This window comes from Haplochromis burtoni, unplaced genomic scaffold (genome assembly GCF_018398535.1).
Source record: "Haplochromis burtoni strain Fernald_Lab_line unplaced genomic scaffold, NCSU_Asbu1 Contig_124, whole genome shotgun sequence".
In the NCBI taxonomy this organism is placed as follows: domain Eukaryota; kingdom Metazoa; phylum Chordata; class Actinopteri; order Cichliformes; family Cichlidae; genus Haplochromis; species Haplochromis burtoni.
The window spans coordinates 1,038,359-1,059,346 of record NW_024582485.1 but is presented as its reverse complement, the minus strand read 5'-3'; the positions used below and the strand labels follow the sequence as shown (position 1 = coordinate 1,059,346).

The following is a 20,988-nucleotide window of genomic DNA, read 5'->3' as shown; positions in this document are numbered from 1 at the left end:
TGAGCATTCTCTCTGTCAATGGTGAGAATGTTACTGAGGCACATGTTTTTTTAGCTTGTGTGTGTGTGTGTCTTTAAGGGGTGAGGGTGGGGTGGGATGGCTACAAAAGAAATATATATATATATATATATATATAAAAAGCTAAATTTTTTCCTGCTGTATATATTTATATAAAAAGCAAAATCAATGCAATTTTTGATTGAACAAAGATTCATCAAATGCAATCACATGCTAACTACATCTGTAAAAAGACTGACAGACCTGAAAAATGTGTTGTTTGAAAAGGGAAAGGATACATTCCTATGTACATTAGGGTTAGCTATCAATCCCAAAGCAGCAACCTTGAAACTTTCTAAAAAGTTCTAATGTCCAAAATGTAACAATTGAATTAAGAATAAGAAATTACTTGGCTACTCTACTCCAATAATTTATTGCATGTATCAAAAGCTTTATGGCTATATATGTACATGTTAAAGTCTTACAACCAATGCTGAATTGACAGTCTTTTACCTCAATTGTTAAGCAGAATTAACCAGAATTAGCTTGGCTTATATTGTGTTGGCAAAAGAAAACAAAAGTTAGCACATTAGTACAATAAAGATGATTAAACAAGCACCTGGTACTTTTTAAATATGATAGTTGTGAAATTCTAACTGTGGTCTCAGTCACTACATAAACCTATGAGATTTATAACTGTTTAGTAAATACATGCTTCAAAAAAGAAAAAAAGGAATTGCTTTTTCCAAGTACAAGTCTTTGAAAATAAATGCACAGCAACCAGCAGACAGCTCCACCTACAATCTGCTAACATTATCCCATCCCTGGATCATAAGATATTCATTAGTTAGATAACACAGCCATGTTGGTGCTGAGATGGAACTTTCAACTCTAAAATTAGAAGAGGACTGGCACAAGTGCATCACACTGGCTTCGATTTGCCTTCTTAGGGGGTGTTTAAATAGTAGTGTTGGTTTTTGAGTGTCTCAGTGGAAATCACCAGTGATACAGAAGGACGCAAATTCTATATGAACGCTCCTTTTAATTCTAACTCAGCTTTAAATGAGTTTCATGGTAAACCTACCACCATCACCTCCATCCCCTCCCCCTCCACCCATGGAAGACCGAGGAACAAAGTCAATAGTTGCAGTGTGTTTAATTTGACCTTTGCTCTGGCTCCAGAAAAACATGAAGACAAAACAGATGGCAACTGAGCTAAGGAATGACAGGAAGCCCATGGTGGTTGCAATGATCAAGGTCTTTGCATCGAATGGGTATGGCTTAGCCATTTGAGCTGAGGAGTTTGCAGCTTGGGTATTTGAAGGTTCTACCAAGCCCTCCTCTGTGATGAAAGACATGTTTCGGTTGCGTGGGAGCCCCTTCACATACAAGCTGACAGTCAGACTGTCATTGCCAGCTGCATTACTTGCCAGGCACTGATACGTGCCACTATCCTGAACTTGGGCAAAACGCACTTCTAAAGTTCCATTTGGTAAAACTCTGATTCTTCCTATTGGAGAAATCACATTTTTATGGGATGAGATCCAGGTGATAGATGGTGATGGATCCCCATCAGCCTTGCAGGAAAAGAGAACAGTAGTGCCCTCCTCTACTCTTTCCTCTTGCGGCCTACGGTGCATGATGCGAGCAGGGCGGCAGGTAAAAACCCTTGGAAGTTCCTTCTCTAAGAAGTCTTTGAATTCACGCTGTCTTACTGTATCAGGAGAGGAGCAAGTGGGCTGATGTCCATCGAAGTTCAAGCGCACTCTGCGACGAAACACCCAGAGAAGCCGGCAGTCACATGCTAGGGGATTCCCATCTAACCGCAGCACCTGAAGGTTCCCAACAGAATGGAAGGCGCTCTCTTCCAAAGTAGTGAGCTGATTGGATGTCACATTAAGCATGCGAAAATAGGCTAGTCCCCTGAAGGCTCCCGGCTCTATTCGTAGTAGGCTGCCACCTGCTAAGTGTAACTCCTGAAGTCTCAAGAGATCCCCAAGCAGGTTACCTTGGATAACAGTGATGGGGTTATAGGACAGGTCCAGGAAGCGCAGATACACCAGGTGACGAAGTGCAGAATAAGGAACTGCACTTAGGTTACAGCTACTGATAACAAGCGAGGTCAAATTTAGACCAATTAGGCTGTTGCCAGCTATAGTGTCCAGTGCTGGCCAGTTTGTGATCAGGAGGCTGCGCAGGTGTTGCAGTTTACGGAAAGCATTGTTGGGAAGTGTAGAAATGGTGAGGCGTAGCATTCGTAGACGTGTCAGGCTCTGGAGCTGGGACAATGCCTCAGTGGGAATTGAGGTCAGGTTGCTACGGTCTAAGTTGAGCTCCTGTAGATTCTGCAGACCAAAGAAAGCACGCTGGGAGATGAAGACCAAGTCATTTTCACTAGCTTCCAGTGTCTGCAGATTTACCATTTCTTTAAAGGTATAGTCCAGAAAGACCAAAATCTCATTTTGGCTCAAATCCAGAAAATTCAGACTGGACAGGCCAGAAAACACTCCAACTGGGATGATCTTGAGGCGGTTATTCTTAAGCCGAAGTGTCCTGAGATTCTGTAGGCCCAGGAAAGCCTCTACCTCAATCATGGAGATTATATTATCACTGAGGTCCAACTCTTGAAGTTTCACAAGGCCAGAAAATTGGCGTCGTCCCACAGTCTTAATCCTGTTGCGGGATAAATCCAAACGTCTGGCATCACTGGGCAAGGCCCCTGGCACTGAATTTAAGTGTTTTCCAGAGCAGATCACTTCTTTGGGCTCAGGTCGACACAGACAGCCTGGAGTACAGCCTCCTGCAGATACGCCCAGTCCAAACTGGAGCAGAATGCTCCACAAGCCCCATCGGACGACTGACTCCACAAACATCTTACGCCCGGCCTGAAAAGAGATGCACATAATTACCTTTTTTAAAAACATTTATAAAGATGTTTTTCTCTATAGGAGCTTAATGTTTCTAAGACAGAGTGTAAGCAAAATGTATTTGTATTGAATTCACTGCCCTCACAAGCTTTAATCAAAACATACCGTTTTAGTTTTGAAGTGCAGATTTTCATAACCAGTGGCAGTCAAGTTGGAGTCAAGCTTAAGTCCACTGATGATTTTCTGTCAACAACATGCCCTTTTGTGTCACCTGAGGATAAAAGAAAATCAGAAAAACCAAGGTTAACTAAGTGAAAAAATGGCAACTCCACAACAGGCTGAGTTGTAAGGCTGAGTAAGTTTCAACATTTATTAGTTGTAAGATCTATTAACCCCATCCATTTAATCAGCTTAGTGCTCCTAGCAGGACAAACCAAATGGATTAAAAACCACCACAAACACAGCTTTCTCAGAAGGCAACCCAGTCCTGTGAGTTAAATGATTCATTTTGTAGCATCTGGCAACACACAGAATAGTGTCTGAGGCACCAGTGTGCACCTCACATGAGGGGAAGACAACCATTTGACCAGTGTGTTAAACCAATCACTGCCAAAGTGAAAGAAATCAAGAATTCAAGATTGTGTGAATTTTGAGTCCTGCAATCAGTATATTGCATAATTAATTCTGCTTGTCAGTAGGTGTATTGCAACAGCATTTTTACATAAGGAAGTGAACAACAGAAAGTGCCTATTTTTATAGCCAATCTGTTCTAATTACTCACAACTATGAACAGAATATTAATGCAGTCAGTGTTAGAGCTATTGAATCCATCAAGACTTGTGCACAAATATCTTTTGTTTAAATTGTACCTTAATTTGCTCTACGGTGTTGCTTTAGAGTAAAGCACTATAATGATAAACATATTTTCATATAGATGTTTAGAAGACATGATAACATAAAGCAGCCTCCATTGTTGGTACAAATTAAGTAGGAAAATATAACAGCATAAATCTTGTATGAACATATTCTAAAATAATCAGTGAAAAAACTGAGTGATAAGTAAAAGCAACCTCTAAACTTTAGGGAACAGAGTCAAAAAAGAGCCCTGCTGTCTGTAAAATGCTGCAAAGTGAAATATCAGTAAATTACATAATGCTGCTGTCTGGCTTGCCAGTTGAATTTAAGAAAATGATGAATGTAGAATCTAATATAAATTATGCATCCCTTCTCCAACAACTACCACTAAGACCTGCTAAAATATGAAGAACAAATCTTACCTAACAGACGTTAAAAGAAACAAATCTTAATTCTTAACACTTTTCCACAGCTGCATGAAAACCTCCAAGTCCAGAAGTTGAACTGCTCTCACACAGAATATTTCCTTTCATATAAAAAAAAAGATACAATACAAAAATAATCCTCAAAATACCAAAGCCAAACTGTGTCTGACCTGCAGCAGCTGCAGCTTACTCTTCACCATCAAACAGTTTCCAGAGTGTGGACCCACCCTCGCTGCAGCCTCTCCTCTGAGTGCCTGAGTTGCCAACAGTCCCAGAGCTCTACAGTCTTTGTCTCATCCTTGTTCTTCATGCAAACAGCTCTTATACTGGCAGGCTGGGAGCGCTGACTCACAAACCCAACACTTGTGCTCTTAGACTCACAGGGCTCCTTTTAGACCAATATATTAGAGTGCAGTCACACAAGAAAGATACCAATAAATGTTGGACGTCAGCCAGGCATAGTTGGTGATTTCCCAGTTTTTACTGACCACAGCTAAAGTCAAATCGGCTGTAAAATGCTACGTTTTATTTCTGGTGTTTGTGAACTATTATTATTATTGTTATTATTACTATTATTATTATTTTGTTTCTGCAGGTTAATTGTTATGCTAATTTTATGTAGTATATGTGATCTCAAGCTCAAGTTCTTCAACTATTAAAAATGGCAAAAAAATACATAACATGGTATTAAATTTATATTCTTTAAAAACTGTAAAAAAAAAAAAAAAAAAAAAAAAAAAACCTAAAGAAATGGACCATGAGTAGTAAATATAGTATTTTACAAAACTGCATTGGTTTACTTTGTCCATTGATGGGGTTCACGAGTTAAATATGCTGATACCCCCCCTCCCTTGAGCTAAGTTGTGAGAGACAGAGACTGACAGCTGGGAGATATCCCAGGCCTGTACCCTGTCAGTTGCCGAGACCTTCCAGCCAATCAGCAATTGGTTTCACACCTCCCCTGTGTCTATCTGTACACCATAAAGATACAGTCCAGCCAAAGGTCACGACTCCAGAGTTATACCCAGGACTGACCCATCCATCAAATTAGAAAGTGGGAAATAAATGAATTTGTTATTTCTCACCCTGTGTGGATTGTGGTCACATGAGTGTCATGTTACAGTGTTAATTGTTTTAACTATTTTCTATCATACTGAAACACTTGTTGTTTCTATTAATAATACAATTTCTCATTAGAATGAAAAACATACACAAAAAGCTGTCAGTGCATTTGTCAAAGACTGGCACAAATGGAGAACTGAGGACCCCCTTAAATTTTGTAACCTTCACAAATGAAAATAAATCAGACATTATATCTGTCTTTCTATGTGTATTTCCTGCATTTAAATATGTGTTACTCTGTAGTTGCTCACACATGCACAGTAATTGACTACAGCATGGTTTTTATTGGTTTAAGACACTAAGCTGTCAAGATAAACACAAATACACAAAAAATAAAAATACTAAAAGCTTTACTGTTTTTAAAAATTAGAATAGATACAGAGGTATCTATTTTTTTTTAAATATTACCTTAGCATTTCTTAGTGCTGCAACTTTCAATTTTGTTTTTTGTGCAAATGACTTTCCCTGTCAGTGACTGGGCTTCTTTGACAGTACAGCTGCTGCTGCATGCATGGGGGGATATTCTGGTAGTGTTCCAAATCTACCTTGATCCATGTGTGGCTTTACAGTATGCCACTAAGAAACAATAGGTCATTACAGTCCAAAAGCTACACAGCTAACTGAATGAGATGAAGATGAAAAGAGTTTAGCAGATCATCATATTTTACTACAGTACTGTTTGCAGCTATGCAGGCAAACGAGGGTCAACACACTGCAGAAGACCTCCTACAGGGGGAATTAGAAAAGAAGACTGAAGATGAGGAGACTATGGGTTAAATTAATCCATTTAATAAAATAAATAAATACAAATCTGTGGTTACCTTTGGGAATACAAAAACAGGTTTAATAGTCTCGCCTACTATAATGTAGTTGTAGTTATTTTCATGGATACATTTTTTTCCAAAACAAGCTACCAACTTATTTTAATAGATTTAAAAAATCATTTATTGAAAATTACACTCTGCAAATAACTTATTTTTATTATATTTTGTTTCATTTTTGAATCACAATGAGTTGTTAATAATAAAACCGTTTCCTGTATTTCTCTTCAGTTTTTCTAAGTGTTTTATTATTTCTGGTTAATTCAATTACCGTATATATGTATATTTGTATTTCTTTATTATATATTTTTCTTAGAAATACGCTGCAGTCATTTCTAAGAAGTCACTTCAGGTTCATTTCAGTTTTCTGTTTAGTAAGCATGCTGTTTGATCACTGTGAGAACTTGTTCCATCCAGTTCCTGGGATTTGCTTATGTTGCCAGAGTCTGGCAAGATACTGCAGACTCTGATTGACCAATATGAAGCTGCCATTTGATGACCCTGCATAAACCTTTTTATGCATGAGTCAAAAATATCCACTCTCCTAAAGCCAAGAAGATGCCAGCTCTTACCTAATAACCCCTCACATTGCCAAAATGCAAACAATATCAGTGATGTAACATCTCATCAGACAATTCTTTGGCAGAGTATTTTGGATGGGCTCCAACTGTCGCATAATTGTTCGACATAATTCACCTTCCATACTCTGTTCAGTTTTCCCTTTCTCTGTTCTTTCATCAGACATAACTCATCAAGCCTCTCAGCTCGGGCTCTTATCACCTTACAGCAGTCTGTGGTTAGTTTCCAACCCATGTTAACATTTGGACTTTCTTCTTTGCCCTAGTGTTGCTGCAGGTTCAGTCATTTCTTCACTGTCCGAAGTTGCTGTGTTCTTCCGCAGGAATTAAGATTATAATGATTTAAATTAAAAGTATCATACCATTAATGATTGCTGTGACTACTAAAGTCACTGAGATGGCTTCATGAGTATGGATGTTGTTTGTTTATGCTGATGCCAGAAATGTGAAACACAGCTTAAATGAGACATTTTTGCTGTTCCTCTTATTCATCAAACCTAACATGATCCATGTATTTACTCACTGAAAAGCAATTTGCATCATTACTTTGCTAAAACACTGCCACGAGGAAGAAAGAGGCAATGACTCTCAATTAACCTGAACTTCTCTTGTAGCCTGCACTGTGGTTTCATTAGCTTTGAGGGACGTCTTTCTGAAACTCAGCCCTTTAAAGTTCCACCTTAGCTGAGTTCTTTAATATTCGATCGCTTTGTCACCAAAGGACTTCAAGCAAAATGTGAAGAATTGTGACAGACAGAATCCAATTACTGAGATGAAAAGAAAAGTTCTTTTAGCAACAGGTGCATGGAACAGGAACATGAGCTCACATGGGCCACAGGATGACAGTTTGGCAGTATCCACTCCACTGAATTTGGATGCCCCAAGCTTGAATCCCTGTGCCAAGCAGCCCCATCTGACACAGAATGCACAGTCTGAGCCCGGTTGAGTTTTCTGACACTTGTCAAAGGGCTATTTTTAGCTTGTCACAGTGAGAAAGACAAGAGCCTGGCTCAAATCCCCAATTAAAAAGACTGGAACAGAACAACAGTGCAGGGATCACAGAGCATGAATTTGTGTCTTCTCTGTGTGGGTGTGTGCACTCAAGTTGTTAAAAGCACGTTTGATGGGGGAGATGGTGGAGCTGTGCGTTTCCATTTTTTTTAAGGGTTTCTGGCACCTGCTACAATGTGACGGCCCCTGAGACCTCCTGCATGCAAGCAGCAAATATTAAAGGGTTTACTGGCAGAACAGCTGTTCAGTGCATAGAAAGAAAACACAAGTCTCCTGGTCTTTCCCCTTTGGGTGTATCTGAGGAAGTCTTTGTAAACAAGCTCATGTCAGGAGGCACATCTATAAAGAAAATATCTGAAATACAAGTGTAAAAGCTCAGAGAAAAACTGAATCACAAAAGGAGCTACAGTTGCAAAAGTACCGACTATAGTTTTACCCCATTGAGAGTAGGGTCACACATTTGGTCACTAACTTATGCTAATAAGTGAAATCTTGTTGAAACCAACAAAAACAAAGATTCAAAATAATTTGAATTTATAAAAAATCTTGATCCCAAGGTTGCCAAAGAGTATGATGGACTAAAAATATTGCAGAGATCTATCGATCTGGTGTTCAGATGTAGAAAATGCAGAATCTTGTATCCGAAACACGTTGCACACTTGATGGAAAAAAATGGCCCCAAGTGTGAAAAAACTCAAGATTTATTTTTTTTAAACTTCTGAAATGAGCTAATTTTAATTAATAAACTTGCAAAATCTATCCTGCAAAATATAACAAAAGGCAATTTGGTAAAAAGGCCTAGTTTGAAAGCATTAACATTTGTTGAAGTCCTTTGTGTGCCTTATTGTGCAGTTGTTTAAACCTGCTGATTAGCCTGCTGTACTGAGTTTAGTGTCTCACAGTGATGTAAAGTTTCAGGATGCTATTCTGGAACACGGATGTTCTTTTCTTAATGCTTCTTAGTGAGAAGGAGGAAATTAAAAAGGTTTTTAGCTGGGTGACAGGATTCTTTAGTATTCTAAATACACCTACACTCTGAGATTTTAGCAATCCTATAAATTAAATGGACACTGTGAGACGTCATACACTACTCCCAGACATCAAGCTTAGTGCACACAAACTGTTGGATGATAAGAAATGAATTGCAGCGCACAATGTAGTTCCTCCATTATTTGTTTGCATACTGTCATACGACTGGAGCATACAAAAACTCTACTTTTAAATGTGCTGTATAAATTTAACTCAGTTTTCTTCTCCAATGAAATCTCTGAGAATTTTTTAACAAATAAATATATAACACATAAAAGGCAAAAGACAATATGAATTGATCACTTGTATACAAAGAGATGAAAGAAGCAAAAACATAATTTGTGCATCATTTATAGTGCTGTACTCAGGGGTTAAAATGCAGAGGGATGATCTGGAACTGTGGTTTTGGATTTTGTTTTTTGGATATTTATAAGTTGTGGTTGTAATACTTCAGCACCTACAGAAGAGAAGCTAGCACAAAGGCAGAAACATTTTTTAAGTGGCAGGCAATTTCAAATGCAATATTTTTATAAGCTCAAAAAATGTCACTATCTGTTTGTGCAGTGTGCAGTTTGTCACACAATGTGTCTGCTATCTGAAGGCACACTAATGCATTTTCCAAGGACAGAAAAGAGTACAGGATAACGTCGTTGAGAAAAATGTAAGAAAGACAAGATGGGGAGAAAGAAGAGCAGTTACACTTAGCAAAGGACTTACATGTAATGCCCTAATTTTTTAAAATTGATATTGGATCTGATATAATGTGAAGTTATGTTTTTTCATGTTGTGAAACATTTTGCGAAACAACCTGAGGTACACTAACTTTGTGTTTTATCTAAAGGTTACATGAAAACACAATGCATTTTAAAATAGGGCAAACAGATTAGCATGTCTTACTGTTCTGAATTTAAAGTAAAGCACTGTGTACTGTACAACACAGTTATGCCATCCAATACTGAACTTTCTTACAGTATAACAGAGCCACAAACACAATATTGACACTATTCTTTTACATTGTCATCATTCATCGAGTACATCACAAAATTGCATAATGTTAACACAGCATAACGCTCTGAGTTCTTGCATCTAGGCCACGCTATACTATGAATTTGTACGGTATTATTCAAGTACATACATGTTTCATTTTATTACTTTTTTCTCCTTGGTCTTAAAAACAAAAAGTTATAAAAAGGCTTAAAAGATGTTTGATATTAAAAGACTTAAATTTGGTGCTCCATAAAAAAAATCCTGTTTAATGTCTTTGTGTATTTATAATGATGCTCGTAAACAAGCTTATAATGGCCATAAAATATATGCCAATGGATGTATTTTACATCAGCTAAACATTAGCAAGCTTGGCTCAGTAGCTTTGTAAATTGTATATAAACTCAACAGCATTGTGTATCTTCTAAAGGAACTAAAGTTGCTGTTGGCCGCACAACTTTATGAATACTGTCCAAATAGGAGAAACCTTACACAATTATTTATTGGCTGCAGTTAGCAGCCTATCGGAGAGTCGAAGAGCAACACGTGGGTTTATAAACAGCTCCAACGGAAATGTTAAAGATATACATAACAGATGCGAAATGAAATATGGTTCACATTTTCTCATAGTTCTTTAGGTTTAAAATTACGATTAATACTACAATCATGTAGCTGCCATTTAATAATCTATATCTATATTATACTATATATATAATACTATATATATACTACTATATATATATATATATATATAATAATATACTATATATATATGCATTATATATATATATATATTATATATATAAATACTATATATATAATCAGTGCTATACTTATAATATATATATATACTATATATATATATATATATATATATATACATAATTTGCGGGACTTAAGATATGTTATGCAAATTTTAATGAATGAAACAATAATGGGCAGTTACATATCAGGTGCCAGGTGTTGTTACGTAATCCAGTTTGTGATGGTAGAATCTAATCTTCACATAATTCATGTCTACATTACGCAATCTCTGCATTCATTGCCAACATTTTACAAACTGTGTGGAGCACATGCAAGACATTTCTAATTTGATCACCTTCTAAAATGCTGGGAGGAAAGCAAAGACCTGTGAATATATGAGTATAGCAAAGGAGGATTGTTCTTGCCTGGTTGCATGTTTGAAATTGACACGTCCAACTGAGATAAAGAAGAATGTATCTCAGTATGGTTATAAGCTTTTGCTTGGGACAAATAGGACTGTATAAATTGTTTGCCAAAGATCACTGATTGATTTATGAAGCTAATTTTAACATGGTAAAGATTTTTCTCAAGAACAAACTCCTAACAGTGTCCAAATTTTAAAAGCTCTTGGTTATAAATAATTAGCATGTGTCTCCGTGCCTCTGTCTTCAAGAGTTGTGTATTTTTTTCTGTTTCTATTATCTCTTGGTGTATGCATGTCACTATCATTGATTTTGCCAAGAGAAAAAAAGACAGAACAAAGAACAGACACATTAAGTATGGTGTGATTGAATATTGGTGTGATTACCAATTTAATGTGTGGTGGAACTGGGTCACAGTGACAGATTCACTCACATCAGCCTTGTTCCAGACTGTGTGTTGGGTAAAGCACTTTGCTGTAATTCCTCATTCCGACAAGGAGAGAGTTAAGACTCTGTGCAACGTCATGCAAAGTGCACCGTCTGCAATATTAATAATAGCACAAATAAATGAGGGAAGGGAATTAGATTCAGCGCAGCACCCTATGTGATGTGACAAATGAGGTCATCTCAGCTAACTGATATGATGCACTGGATCCATCATTATACAACAAAGAGATAATGGGAGGTCACACATTAATAGGGAGCTGAGGGCTCTTAACCTGCAACAGATCATAGATAAAAAAAACTCAATAATTCAGGACAAATTACATACCGAGTGCAGAATATAGCTGCAATCAGAACAGCAGAATGGGTCTTAAACTGCTTATTGAGAGATTATGTTTCTATAGTGATGAAAGACAAAAGACAGGAGAACTACCTGGATCCTACACAATTCCAATGAATTAAAGATTACCAGCAAAAGTAACGTGCAAAGAAAATTATATAAAAAAAATGCTTTAACACATTAGGCTACACATTAAAGAGAAAACTAATGTGTGAGGTAAAAAGAAGAAATATAAAGTATGAAATAAAGAAATACTGAAAAGAACCAAGGGAAGAGAAAATAGTAGAAATAAGTAACAGTAGGAGAAAAGAATGATCAAGAAGAATCTGGGAAAGGAAAACAATTAAGAGGTAAAATAGCTAAAAGGCCTAAATTGAGAAAATTGAGAACTGAAAACTAGAAAACAAATGAAATTTAAAAGTTCTTAAAAAATGTCTTAAAAATACATGTCTGATCACATTTCCTGATATAATATTTTTTATCTAAAATAAACCAAATTATAAAATCACTACAAACACCAAAGACAGAATGAACTTTTACTTCACAGAAATCCACCAACTCCATAATCTTCCCTTTTATGCAGGTTGAGCTTTTCTTTTTTAGAAGACCCAAAGGTAATGCTAATCTGATAGCAGCCAAGGCTACTACCACAAGCCTGCCTAGACAGTCTTAGCAACACAAAAGCAAACGGAAACAAATCAATGCTATTCAGAAAGTGACTTAGTCCCATCTCACCAGAAAAAAGGGAAAGAAAAAAAAACTTGGTCAAGTCCCCTTTCTTATTAATTTCATAAAATGGGGGTTTATTGTCAGTGCCTTGAGTGGGACTCTTCGTCATCGTCAATGACGAATTGGACATAATGAATATTTATGAACATGGTAGAATTTTGCCATCCAGCTTCTGCATAATTTTTGTCCTAAATCTGTCCAAAGAGAACAAAAGTAAGAAAAAATACAAATTGACTGAGAAGAAAAAACTTTGGACCATAACATTTTTATGCAAATTGGAGATGGTCGAGTAGAAGACCCACATAGATTTGAGAATGACCCAAATTGTCTGATAAAGTTCTGATAAGAACTGCACTGCTAAATTCGAGACAGTATTCTTTTAAAGAGCTTGGTGATTTGAACAGCGTACAACATGCTCTGTCATTAGATCTTCCACCAAAACACAGTGAAGACGTCTTGATGGAGTAACAGCATTAAATAATACGGCTTTTTCTTTTTCTGAAAGAGGGAAATTTTAGGTCTAATATACATAGTTTTGTATTTTTACATTGAGAAGCAATCAATTACACCATGTAGATGGAAAGAAATACTACAATGTGAGGCCCAGCAGTAGCCATGAATGTGACAAGAAGGACATAAACTTTTGACTACTCCAGTTCACAATACTGTATTAATTACTTTTAATTATTTCTTTGAAAATTTCTGATCGGCCACTCCATCTAGTTCTCTATTTGTTTATTTTTTGACCTAGAGCAAATATTGTCCAGCCTTTATGACTATGGCTAAATGGGGTCAGAAAAAGGACCCGGTTGATGGCCTGAAGACATTTGCTTTTTAAAATCTTCCTAGTGGACAGGAAGTGATATTTTCAATAGCGGATAAAGCGAATAAAGATAGGGTAGGTTACTAAGAAGTTGAGTTTGCTTCAGAAAAACTAGTTCATGTTTAATGTAGCCCAAATTCTAAAGCCTAAACCCTTTATACGTGTTCACAATGTCTGCACTAAAAGGAGGAGCAAAAGCCCTGAGGTCACAGCCTTATTTATACTAACTGCATCAAACTGGATTCTCTTTATCTCTTCACAGACTGTTTTCTGTGTGCCTTTGTAGACTTGATTCAATGAATAATACAAATGAGGAAGTGCTTTTGAACAGCATGTCCTTGTAGACATTCATGAAATTGCACGCAGTTATACATACAAAAACTGATGAAAGTAGTTGCGTGAATGACAACAAAACAGCTTGATCGAGAAGCTTGAGACCTACTGTGGTTTCAATCTGTTTATGACATATCGAGCTTCCAGTAACCACAATAATGGTTTGAAGCATGCTAACTTTCAGCTCTGCATGTTTGATTTGGCAGAGTTTTAGGTTGGATGACCTTCCTGCTGCAACACCCAAAGGGGATTTATGTCCTTGTCTGGAATTAAACTAGCAACTGTGTTACCACCACACTATACATTATTTTTTCTGAAGTGAGGTGCTTTGAATGGCCCCAGTGTATGACTCAACAACTACTTGATGATAAAATTAAGCACACTCACTGACTGACAACCAGTAGAATTAAGTAGATCAAAAAAACATCAGAGTCATAAAAATACACAAACAGAATAAGAGTAACATACTGTAACATGCCCCTTTTGATTTTCTCTTTCCTTGCCCTCACAATATCTTACCCTGAAGGAAACAATCCGGGACGCTTACCATAGAAAAGCTTAGGAAGTGCCTATGCTTTACTCTTTGTTGGACGTTGGGTTAGTCTTCGCATGTGAAATGGGTTAATGGCTTACAGATGAATAAAATAATAGAATAAACCGGAAAGAACACATGCATCATGAAAATGGAAACACAACCTAGAAAAACATGTAGCATGAAAGAAATCCTCTATTACATATTTTTTTTTCTTTTTCATGGCCAAACAACACAAGACTGCTGCTAACACGAGCAATGGGCCAGTGGCTTTCAAGTCTTTACTCAAGCCCTGACTACATTCCTCCAGTGGCAGTAAACATCTGATGTTTCTGTTCATCTACAAAAGGACTTCAAATGACTATGTGGCCTGAATAGTGAGTGTTGTGTACTGTGAGTTCAAATGTGCTGTGCAGATTCTGCCCTGGATACAGTACACGAGTCGTTTTCATGTGCAATCCCTCCAAAACCAGGATAAGTTAAGACTGATGAAAAGGCAAACCGCACATGGCCTTATGTGGAAAATTAAGAGATTTAGCTTTTGCACAAAAAGGAGGGGGGGCAGAAGTACTAAATGGAACTGTGATGTTAATCTCATAGCTGTTAAGATTGAAACTGCGGCTGGGGAAATGAGGATGCATTGTTCCAGGCTAAAATATACCTTCTCCCAGACAGCTCTTTGGCGGAGCCTGGTATTAAGAAGCTGCTGTTGGAAAGAAGTCAAAGCTGCAGTGAAGTAATCTCCCACCTACATGTCTCTTTTTTTCCTTGTGTGATGGGTTTATATGGAAATGTGTGTCATTTTGAAGTATTGTAAAGTATTCTTTTTAAGCCGTCTTCACGGATGCTGAACAAAAAAGTTTGCTTGTAATTAACCATACAAGTTAGGAAAACACAAGTTCTATAAATACATGAGCAAAAGTTGTGCTATATAATAAATCAAATCAAAATTTACAAAAGTGCCCGATTTAATCTGTGCCTTTACAGTATGTAAGGCCAAGGATTCCCTCATAATACGTGCGTAAAAGAGTTTTTGAACTACAGATTAGTTTTAATGTGTAAATAGTCTGTCTGTCTGTCTATCTATTCCAGATCTCATGTCAAGGCACCATGTCTCAACTCACCCTCTGACCTCTGTATGATTTCTGTTCCTATATATGTTGTTTTACTGTTTCACTGTTTTTCAGATTACCCCATGATCAGTCAGTGCCTGTCTCTGTGCGACATGTGAGGAAATAATAAAGGGCTATAGGTGATGTGATGCTCTTGTTACAGTGTAAAGGTCTCTCTTGTCCTCTGTCACCAATGTCGCATAAAAATATACAGTGTTACAGTTTCAAAGATCCCCTAAAACCATCATTTATTCGATTTGACCCACACTGATAGATCTAAAATCCATCTAAAAAGATATGGGTCAAATCTGCTCAAAAACAAGGAAAATGTAGAAAAAATGTATAAGAGCAATACAACAGTAAACAATTAGACTATTTTTTGACTATGTCAAAATGTGTCAAATTTGACCCAAACAGTGTGTTAGGATTAATACAAACCTAATATTATACAACAGCTTGCTTTTTCTTTGTAAAGATTTTTTCTCTTTCTACAGAATATTTATTTCCACAAATGTTTTAGGTTCAAGCTGCCAAATAACAGCTAAACATGTGTTTTTAATAATGTAGACAGCACACTCTAATTAAGCAAAACTTTGTCTAAAATCTCTACCTCAGAAAACAAGTGGGATGGTTGACAGTGTTGACAGTTGAAGAGAAAGTATGTTTTAATTTAAATTTATAATAATTTCAGTCTTCATGTGAGTCATATATATATAACTGAAGGGGTGATGATATTTCTTTCCACCAAAGAGCCAACTACACTATTTACCTGGCCAAGCTCTTCAAGATCATTTCTTTGGCAGGTATAAAATGAATGTCTGAATTCTACCTGGGAGCATATAGAAAGCAGACCAAAGCTGATTATACTCCACTTAATTTTACCTACTAAATCCCTAAAGTGGGATCTGAAACTTAAATTCAAAGGTTCTGAGTTTCCCACAGTACAAAAAAGCCCTTAATATTCATCATCAAAGTTTTTTTAACATTAAAACAAAGGAGAAACATTTCATTCTTTATGATATCATGCAAGCAATAATACAGATAAATGTATAAACTCACCACAACATTAGCATGCAAACTCACTGTCTAACCAACATACCGCAAGACCCAGCTGCATATATCTGCCACTGAAGCTGTGCAATAAAAGTGAAAAACAATTAAAAACTTGTCTTGTACTTCTTTGCCTAAGGCTCCAATCAACTGAGGTCTGGAGTGGCTGCCCAATATAACAGTCCAGATAAATCAGTTTCTAACAAGGAGACTGACATACTTCCTGTGCATAAAATGCCCTCTGATTAAATTGCCATTTGGCAGAATCCCAAGTGTCAAATCCTTGGTTCTCCCTTGATGGTGATCTGCTCCTCCTGAGCCACAACCAATATGATGTGTGTCCTCATTATGACAGGAGGGGGGGACAAAGAGTTGGCTGCTGGTCTGAGTTCATATCTGTACCTTCACTGAAATGTGGATCCTGACTACAGGTGAGGTGATGATCATATCTTTAATAATAGCAAACTGACAAACATATCTTTCAGCGACAGTACTGAAAATACTGTGGCGTATACTACAAAGTAGTATAGAATATAAAGACAAACGGAGGGACTTGCACTGTCCCAGGGGAAATGAGGCTGCAGTTACAGCTGTCAGTAATCCTGCCTAAACGCTGTTAAAACAAAGTCTGCTGTGGCCCTTTTTTAGGTTTATGGAACAAACTATCCTGAGGATTACTGTTCCCGTGGACGCTCTAACTCCACAACACAAACAACAACAACAAGAAACAAGCAGACCTCTAGAAAAAACTTGGCTGAACATTAAAGTGACATTAAAGGTGTGTTTATCTTTGTGGTTTCAAGTAATAAAACAAATAAACGCATACATAAAAAATAAGGAATAATAGCATGAATATAGGTCAGTGTTTAAACTCAGCCCTGGCAATCTCCAGACAACTCACAATAAATGGCACAAAAGTTCTTCACATTATAACTGTTATGATATTTTTACTATCTGTTTTGCAATTCTACAGACTTGGTTTGGACTAAATGTTATAGAAACACGGAGTAGGCTACAAATACATAAATAATGTAAATGTTTGGTTCATTTTGTTTTTTCAATTTTGTTTAAGTTCTCACAGAACTGCGACTAGTGGTAAGAATGCGAACTTTAGCGATTCCACATAAAAATAAAATATAAAGTAAACACTGGCTCGTTTTAGAGTAACCTACCCTAAGACCAAACCTAAGCTCAACTCATGCTTTAAATAAATATAGTGTGGCCTATTTCTGTTATGACTGGTTCATGGAACCCTACAAAGTAGTTTGTAGGAAAATAAAGAAACTCACCTGAATCATCGTATCAAAGCCTTCAGCGCTTAAACTCTCACTGCCCATCTCCCACAGAAAGGCGTACTCATCTCTGTTAAGGACGGTTTTCCTCTCCCTCCTCTCCCTTTTCGGTTGGTCTACATTCAGCCAGACTTTTCCAACATCTGTCACGCTAGAGTCGCGCAATTTACTTCGCCCTCCTTCTTCATTAATTTCCTTTTCCAACTGCCGAATACCTCCGGGAGTTTTCCAATAATTGCGCTACTAAAGTAATTTAGGTCGGCTGTGTCTCTGTCTGTGTTGTTGTGAGTGGTTGATTCTGTGGAGAAGCTCCTGCGCTCAAACCGCGGTGCTACTGATGCTGCGCTCTCCGCATCTCCATCCCTCTGCTCAGCTCACGGAGCAAAAGTCACACAGATTTAAGGCTGGAGCGGTGCCATGCGTCGGAGCTGCAAATCCGCACGTAACGAAGAATGAGTCTATTAGTCCTCAACCTTTACGTGCGCTACTGCTCCCTGTCTATAACAATGACTCAAAAATACATCTATAAATAGAAATTAATATATCACTATAATGATATATTTTGTATATGAGGTCATCTGATTCAGATTGAAACTCAATGTAATGACGAAATAAGTTAAGTCTTGAAACCAAGAGTACTACATTTACCCTAAACTTGTACCTGCTCATATCTACATGGTCAAAGTTTTGTCATGAGTCTGAAGTGCTAAAAAGAACATAAAAAACAAGATAGGAAAACAGAAAATGCAGTCACATTTCTGTAATAGAGAAATTTTAGCCTTCTGAGAGTGTCATGGGTTAAAATTGATTATCAGAATGTTTTTATTAAGTTAGGGTGTTCTGCTGGGTTATACTTAGACCCTTTTTAGTCTCAACATTACAGACAAATCAACAAAATATCCCCGAGGACCTGGCAGAGTGAAGTTACTATGCATGCATACTGAACTACTTCAAAGTGTTTTCTTAATTAAATAATTTGGGTGTAACACAATGCAAAGCTGATATCTATATTTCAGTGCTACCATGGTACATGGATATTAATGCACATTACCTATATAAGCATATACCTCTCTCTGTACAGTTTAACCTATATCTGTATTTATTGTTGGCTTGGAGGACAAATTGGATTTGGAATTTTGGCTAATGTAAACACTTTTCATTTCAAAGAGATTTGTTTAGGTTCAGTTATTTGAAAAAGTGGTCAAGGAAAGTTTTATGGTCTATTTGATCATCTGACAGTTCTTGTCTCCAGTCCTGTCAGGCTCTTCACTAACAGTGTTGCAGTGTATTAAGTTTTTATGCACCATACAATTAGTTATACCTACTTTATCCTCTGTAGGGTTTCAAGTGGGGAGTGGAGCCTATTAAAATACCTGCCTGACTCTCTTTGCATCAGAACCTGGGACCTTGACAGCTCAACAGTATTAGTTATTCATTTATTTGGTGTTTCTGCTTTTAACCAGTTAAAATACATGGAAATACAATTTAAGACTTCTTACTTTCATTGAAATTAAAAAAAGAAAAAAACAATACAGTGCTTTACTAAGACCACAGCTGTACTCACAACAGGTTGATGTGAATAAAAGCAGCTTTCTGTCACAAAAGTAACTGTTAGAACACATCCAGCGTGATAGAGATGTGCAAATAATAATAATATGGGTGGAAAAATCCCCAAGCTGTCAGCTCTGAGGGGATTTGTGATTTTTTTTCTCCCTTTTTTTTTATCCTCTACTCTGAGTGAGGCCTGGCACGCTTCCAGGACAGTACATTACTATCAAAGCTTGTAGGGAGAAATGTGCAGATATGTATGGGACAGCTAAATCTTCAGATTAAAGAAACAGCTGGATATTAAAGACAAGGAAAGCCCCTACTGTCTCTCCCACAAACACCAGTATACATGACAGCCACCATAAACACTTATTAATGATGTTTTCAAGTGTAATCTGAGAAAAAAAAGGTTTTAATGGCCTTAATGACATCCTTTTAACTTCTCACTTCAGTTCACTTCAGTTCAGTTTTCCTGTGAGGTCATAATCTTTCAAAACCTAGATTATCATAATTATACAGATGTATTTTTCAAGCTCACACAGAGAAGTCAGTGGACTGACTGTGTGCAGTTCTTGTTTATTAGCATGAGGCAGACTGACCTTCCCTCTCCGTTCAGAACAGAGATGCTCCATACCGCAGGCTAAAAACCTGTTTAATAGGGACCTCACATTCTAAACACATACACACACATCATGCACTCACACACACTTATACTTACTGTGAGACCTGGTGGTATGCAACCAATTCAAGGAGCAAGTATTTATAGCTGTTCTTAATGGAAGCCTTCTGTCATAAAGAGATACAACATAAAAGGACTGTACAAAATAAAGTTAATGGATTCCCCACTCCCCACAAATGCACACATATGCATACACATACACACATATTTCCCATGTGTAACAAATTTCCCACTGGGAAACAGACGTCAAATTAAAAGCCAAGAATTATTTTTTCAATTATAAGATATAGAGAAACACACAATAATAACGTGGTAGGTTGGAAATCTTATCAAAATACATCTTCAATTAAGTTTCGTCTATAAATTACCTAATAATTATTAAGAAATTTGGTGCTGAAAAATGAAGATGAGAATTTTCTCAAGTGGCCAACCTTCAAATACAAACCAGTTCCAAATACTGCCATGATAAAATGTGCAGCGAAATTCTAGTTTTTTACTTTGATGTTACTCAGTACTCATAAGCAGGTATCTGCAACAGTGCAGTGCTCATACAGTATATCTCTACAATTCATGGATACATCTTTATAATCAAGCTTGCTAATCTTAGATGATAACTTAATATGCCACCCCCTTATAGTGAGTACTCAGGGGTACGGTTTTGGTCACTTCAGTATCTGTGATACTTTGCATAAAAGGAACATGCAGGACTGAGAGCTTCTTCTAAATGGATTTATTTGCAAGGATCTATATACAACAGGAACAAGAAAGCATTAAATAAAGATGTGACCAGATGTTACCAGGATCAGAATTGATGAACGGAAGAATAGCACATGAAATGCTAAAGATAAAAGGACAGATCTGGGTTTAACTATTATCGAGTTACCAATGAACAGTGAAAAGCTAATTAAACTTCTTTAAGAGTTAATGAAAAATTCATTCATTCTAAATGTGTATTTCATGGAACAACCTCTCCGCTGTGTTGCAGACTGACCATGAGCACCTAGTCAGGGGCTGATGGTTTCAAGCTGTAGCATCCTTTCGCACAGTTTTAAGAGTTCCTAAAAAAATCATATAGCAGGTGAACAGCACTTGAACATCACTGGATTGCAGATTCTGTTTAACAGTCTTACGCCTGAGTTTTTGTTTGTGACATGAAGCTGTTTTGGCCTTTAATGCTACACCCTCACATAGTGCTTTATTCCACTGTGTAATTGTGCCAGGTGCACACTAAACTCTAAGCCAGACTCATGG

At 37.1% G+C, this 20,988-nt stretch overlaps 1 protein-coding gene across 3 annotated transcripts; it reads right to left on the bottom strand.

Moving 5' to 3' along the window:
• Positions 1-140: 140 nt before the first annotated feature.
• Positions 141-17,909, bottom strand: lingo4b (leucine rich repeat and Ig domain containing 4b). 3 transcript variants are annotated; one of them, XM_005929484.2, is made up of 3 exons: positions 17,508-17,909; positions 3,030-3,135; positions 141-2,882 (listed from the first exon to the last, which is right to left on the bottom strand). In XM_005929484.2, the coding sequence occupies exon 3, from the start codon at positions 2,868-2,870 to the stop codon at positions 1,056-1,058; it is 1,815 nt and encodes a 604-aa protein (XP_005929546.1). In that variant the 5' UTR covers positions 2,871-2,882; positions 3,030-3,135; positions 17,508-17,909; the 3' UTR covers positions 141-1,055. The 3 variants fall into 3 exon arrangements, with proteins under 3 accessions (XP_005929546.1, XP_005929547.1, XP_005929548.1); XM_005929485.2 differs by lacking the exon at positions 17,508-17,909 and adding an exon at positions 4,315-4,627; XM_005929486.3 differs by lacking the exon at positions 17,508-17,909 and adding an exon at positions 4,142-4,299.
• Between the last annotated feature and the right edge of the window lie 3,079 nt (positions 17,910-20,988).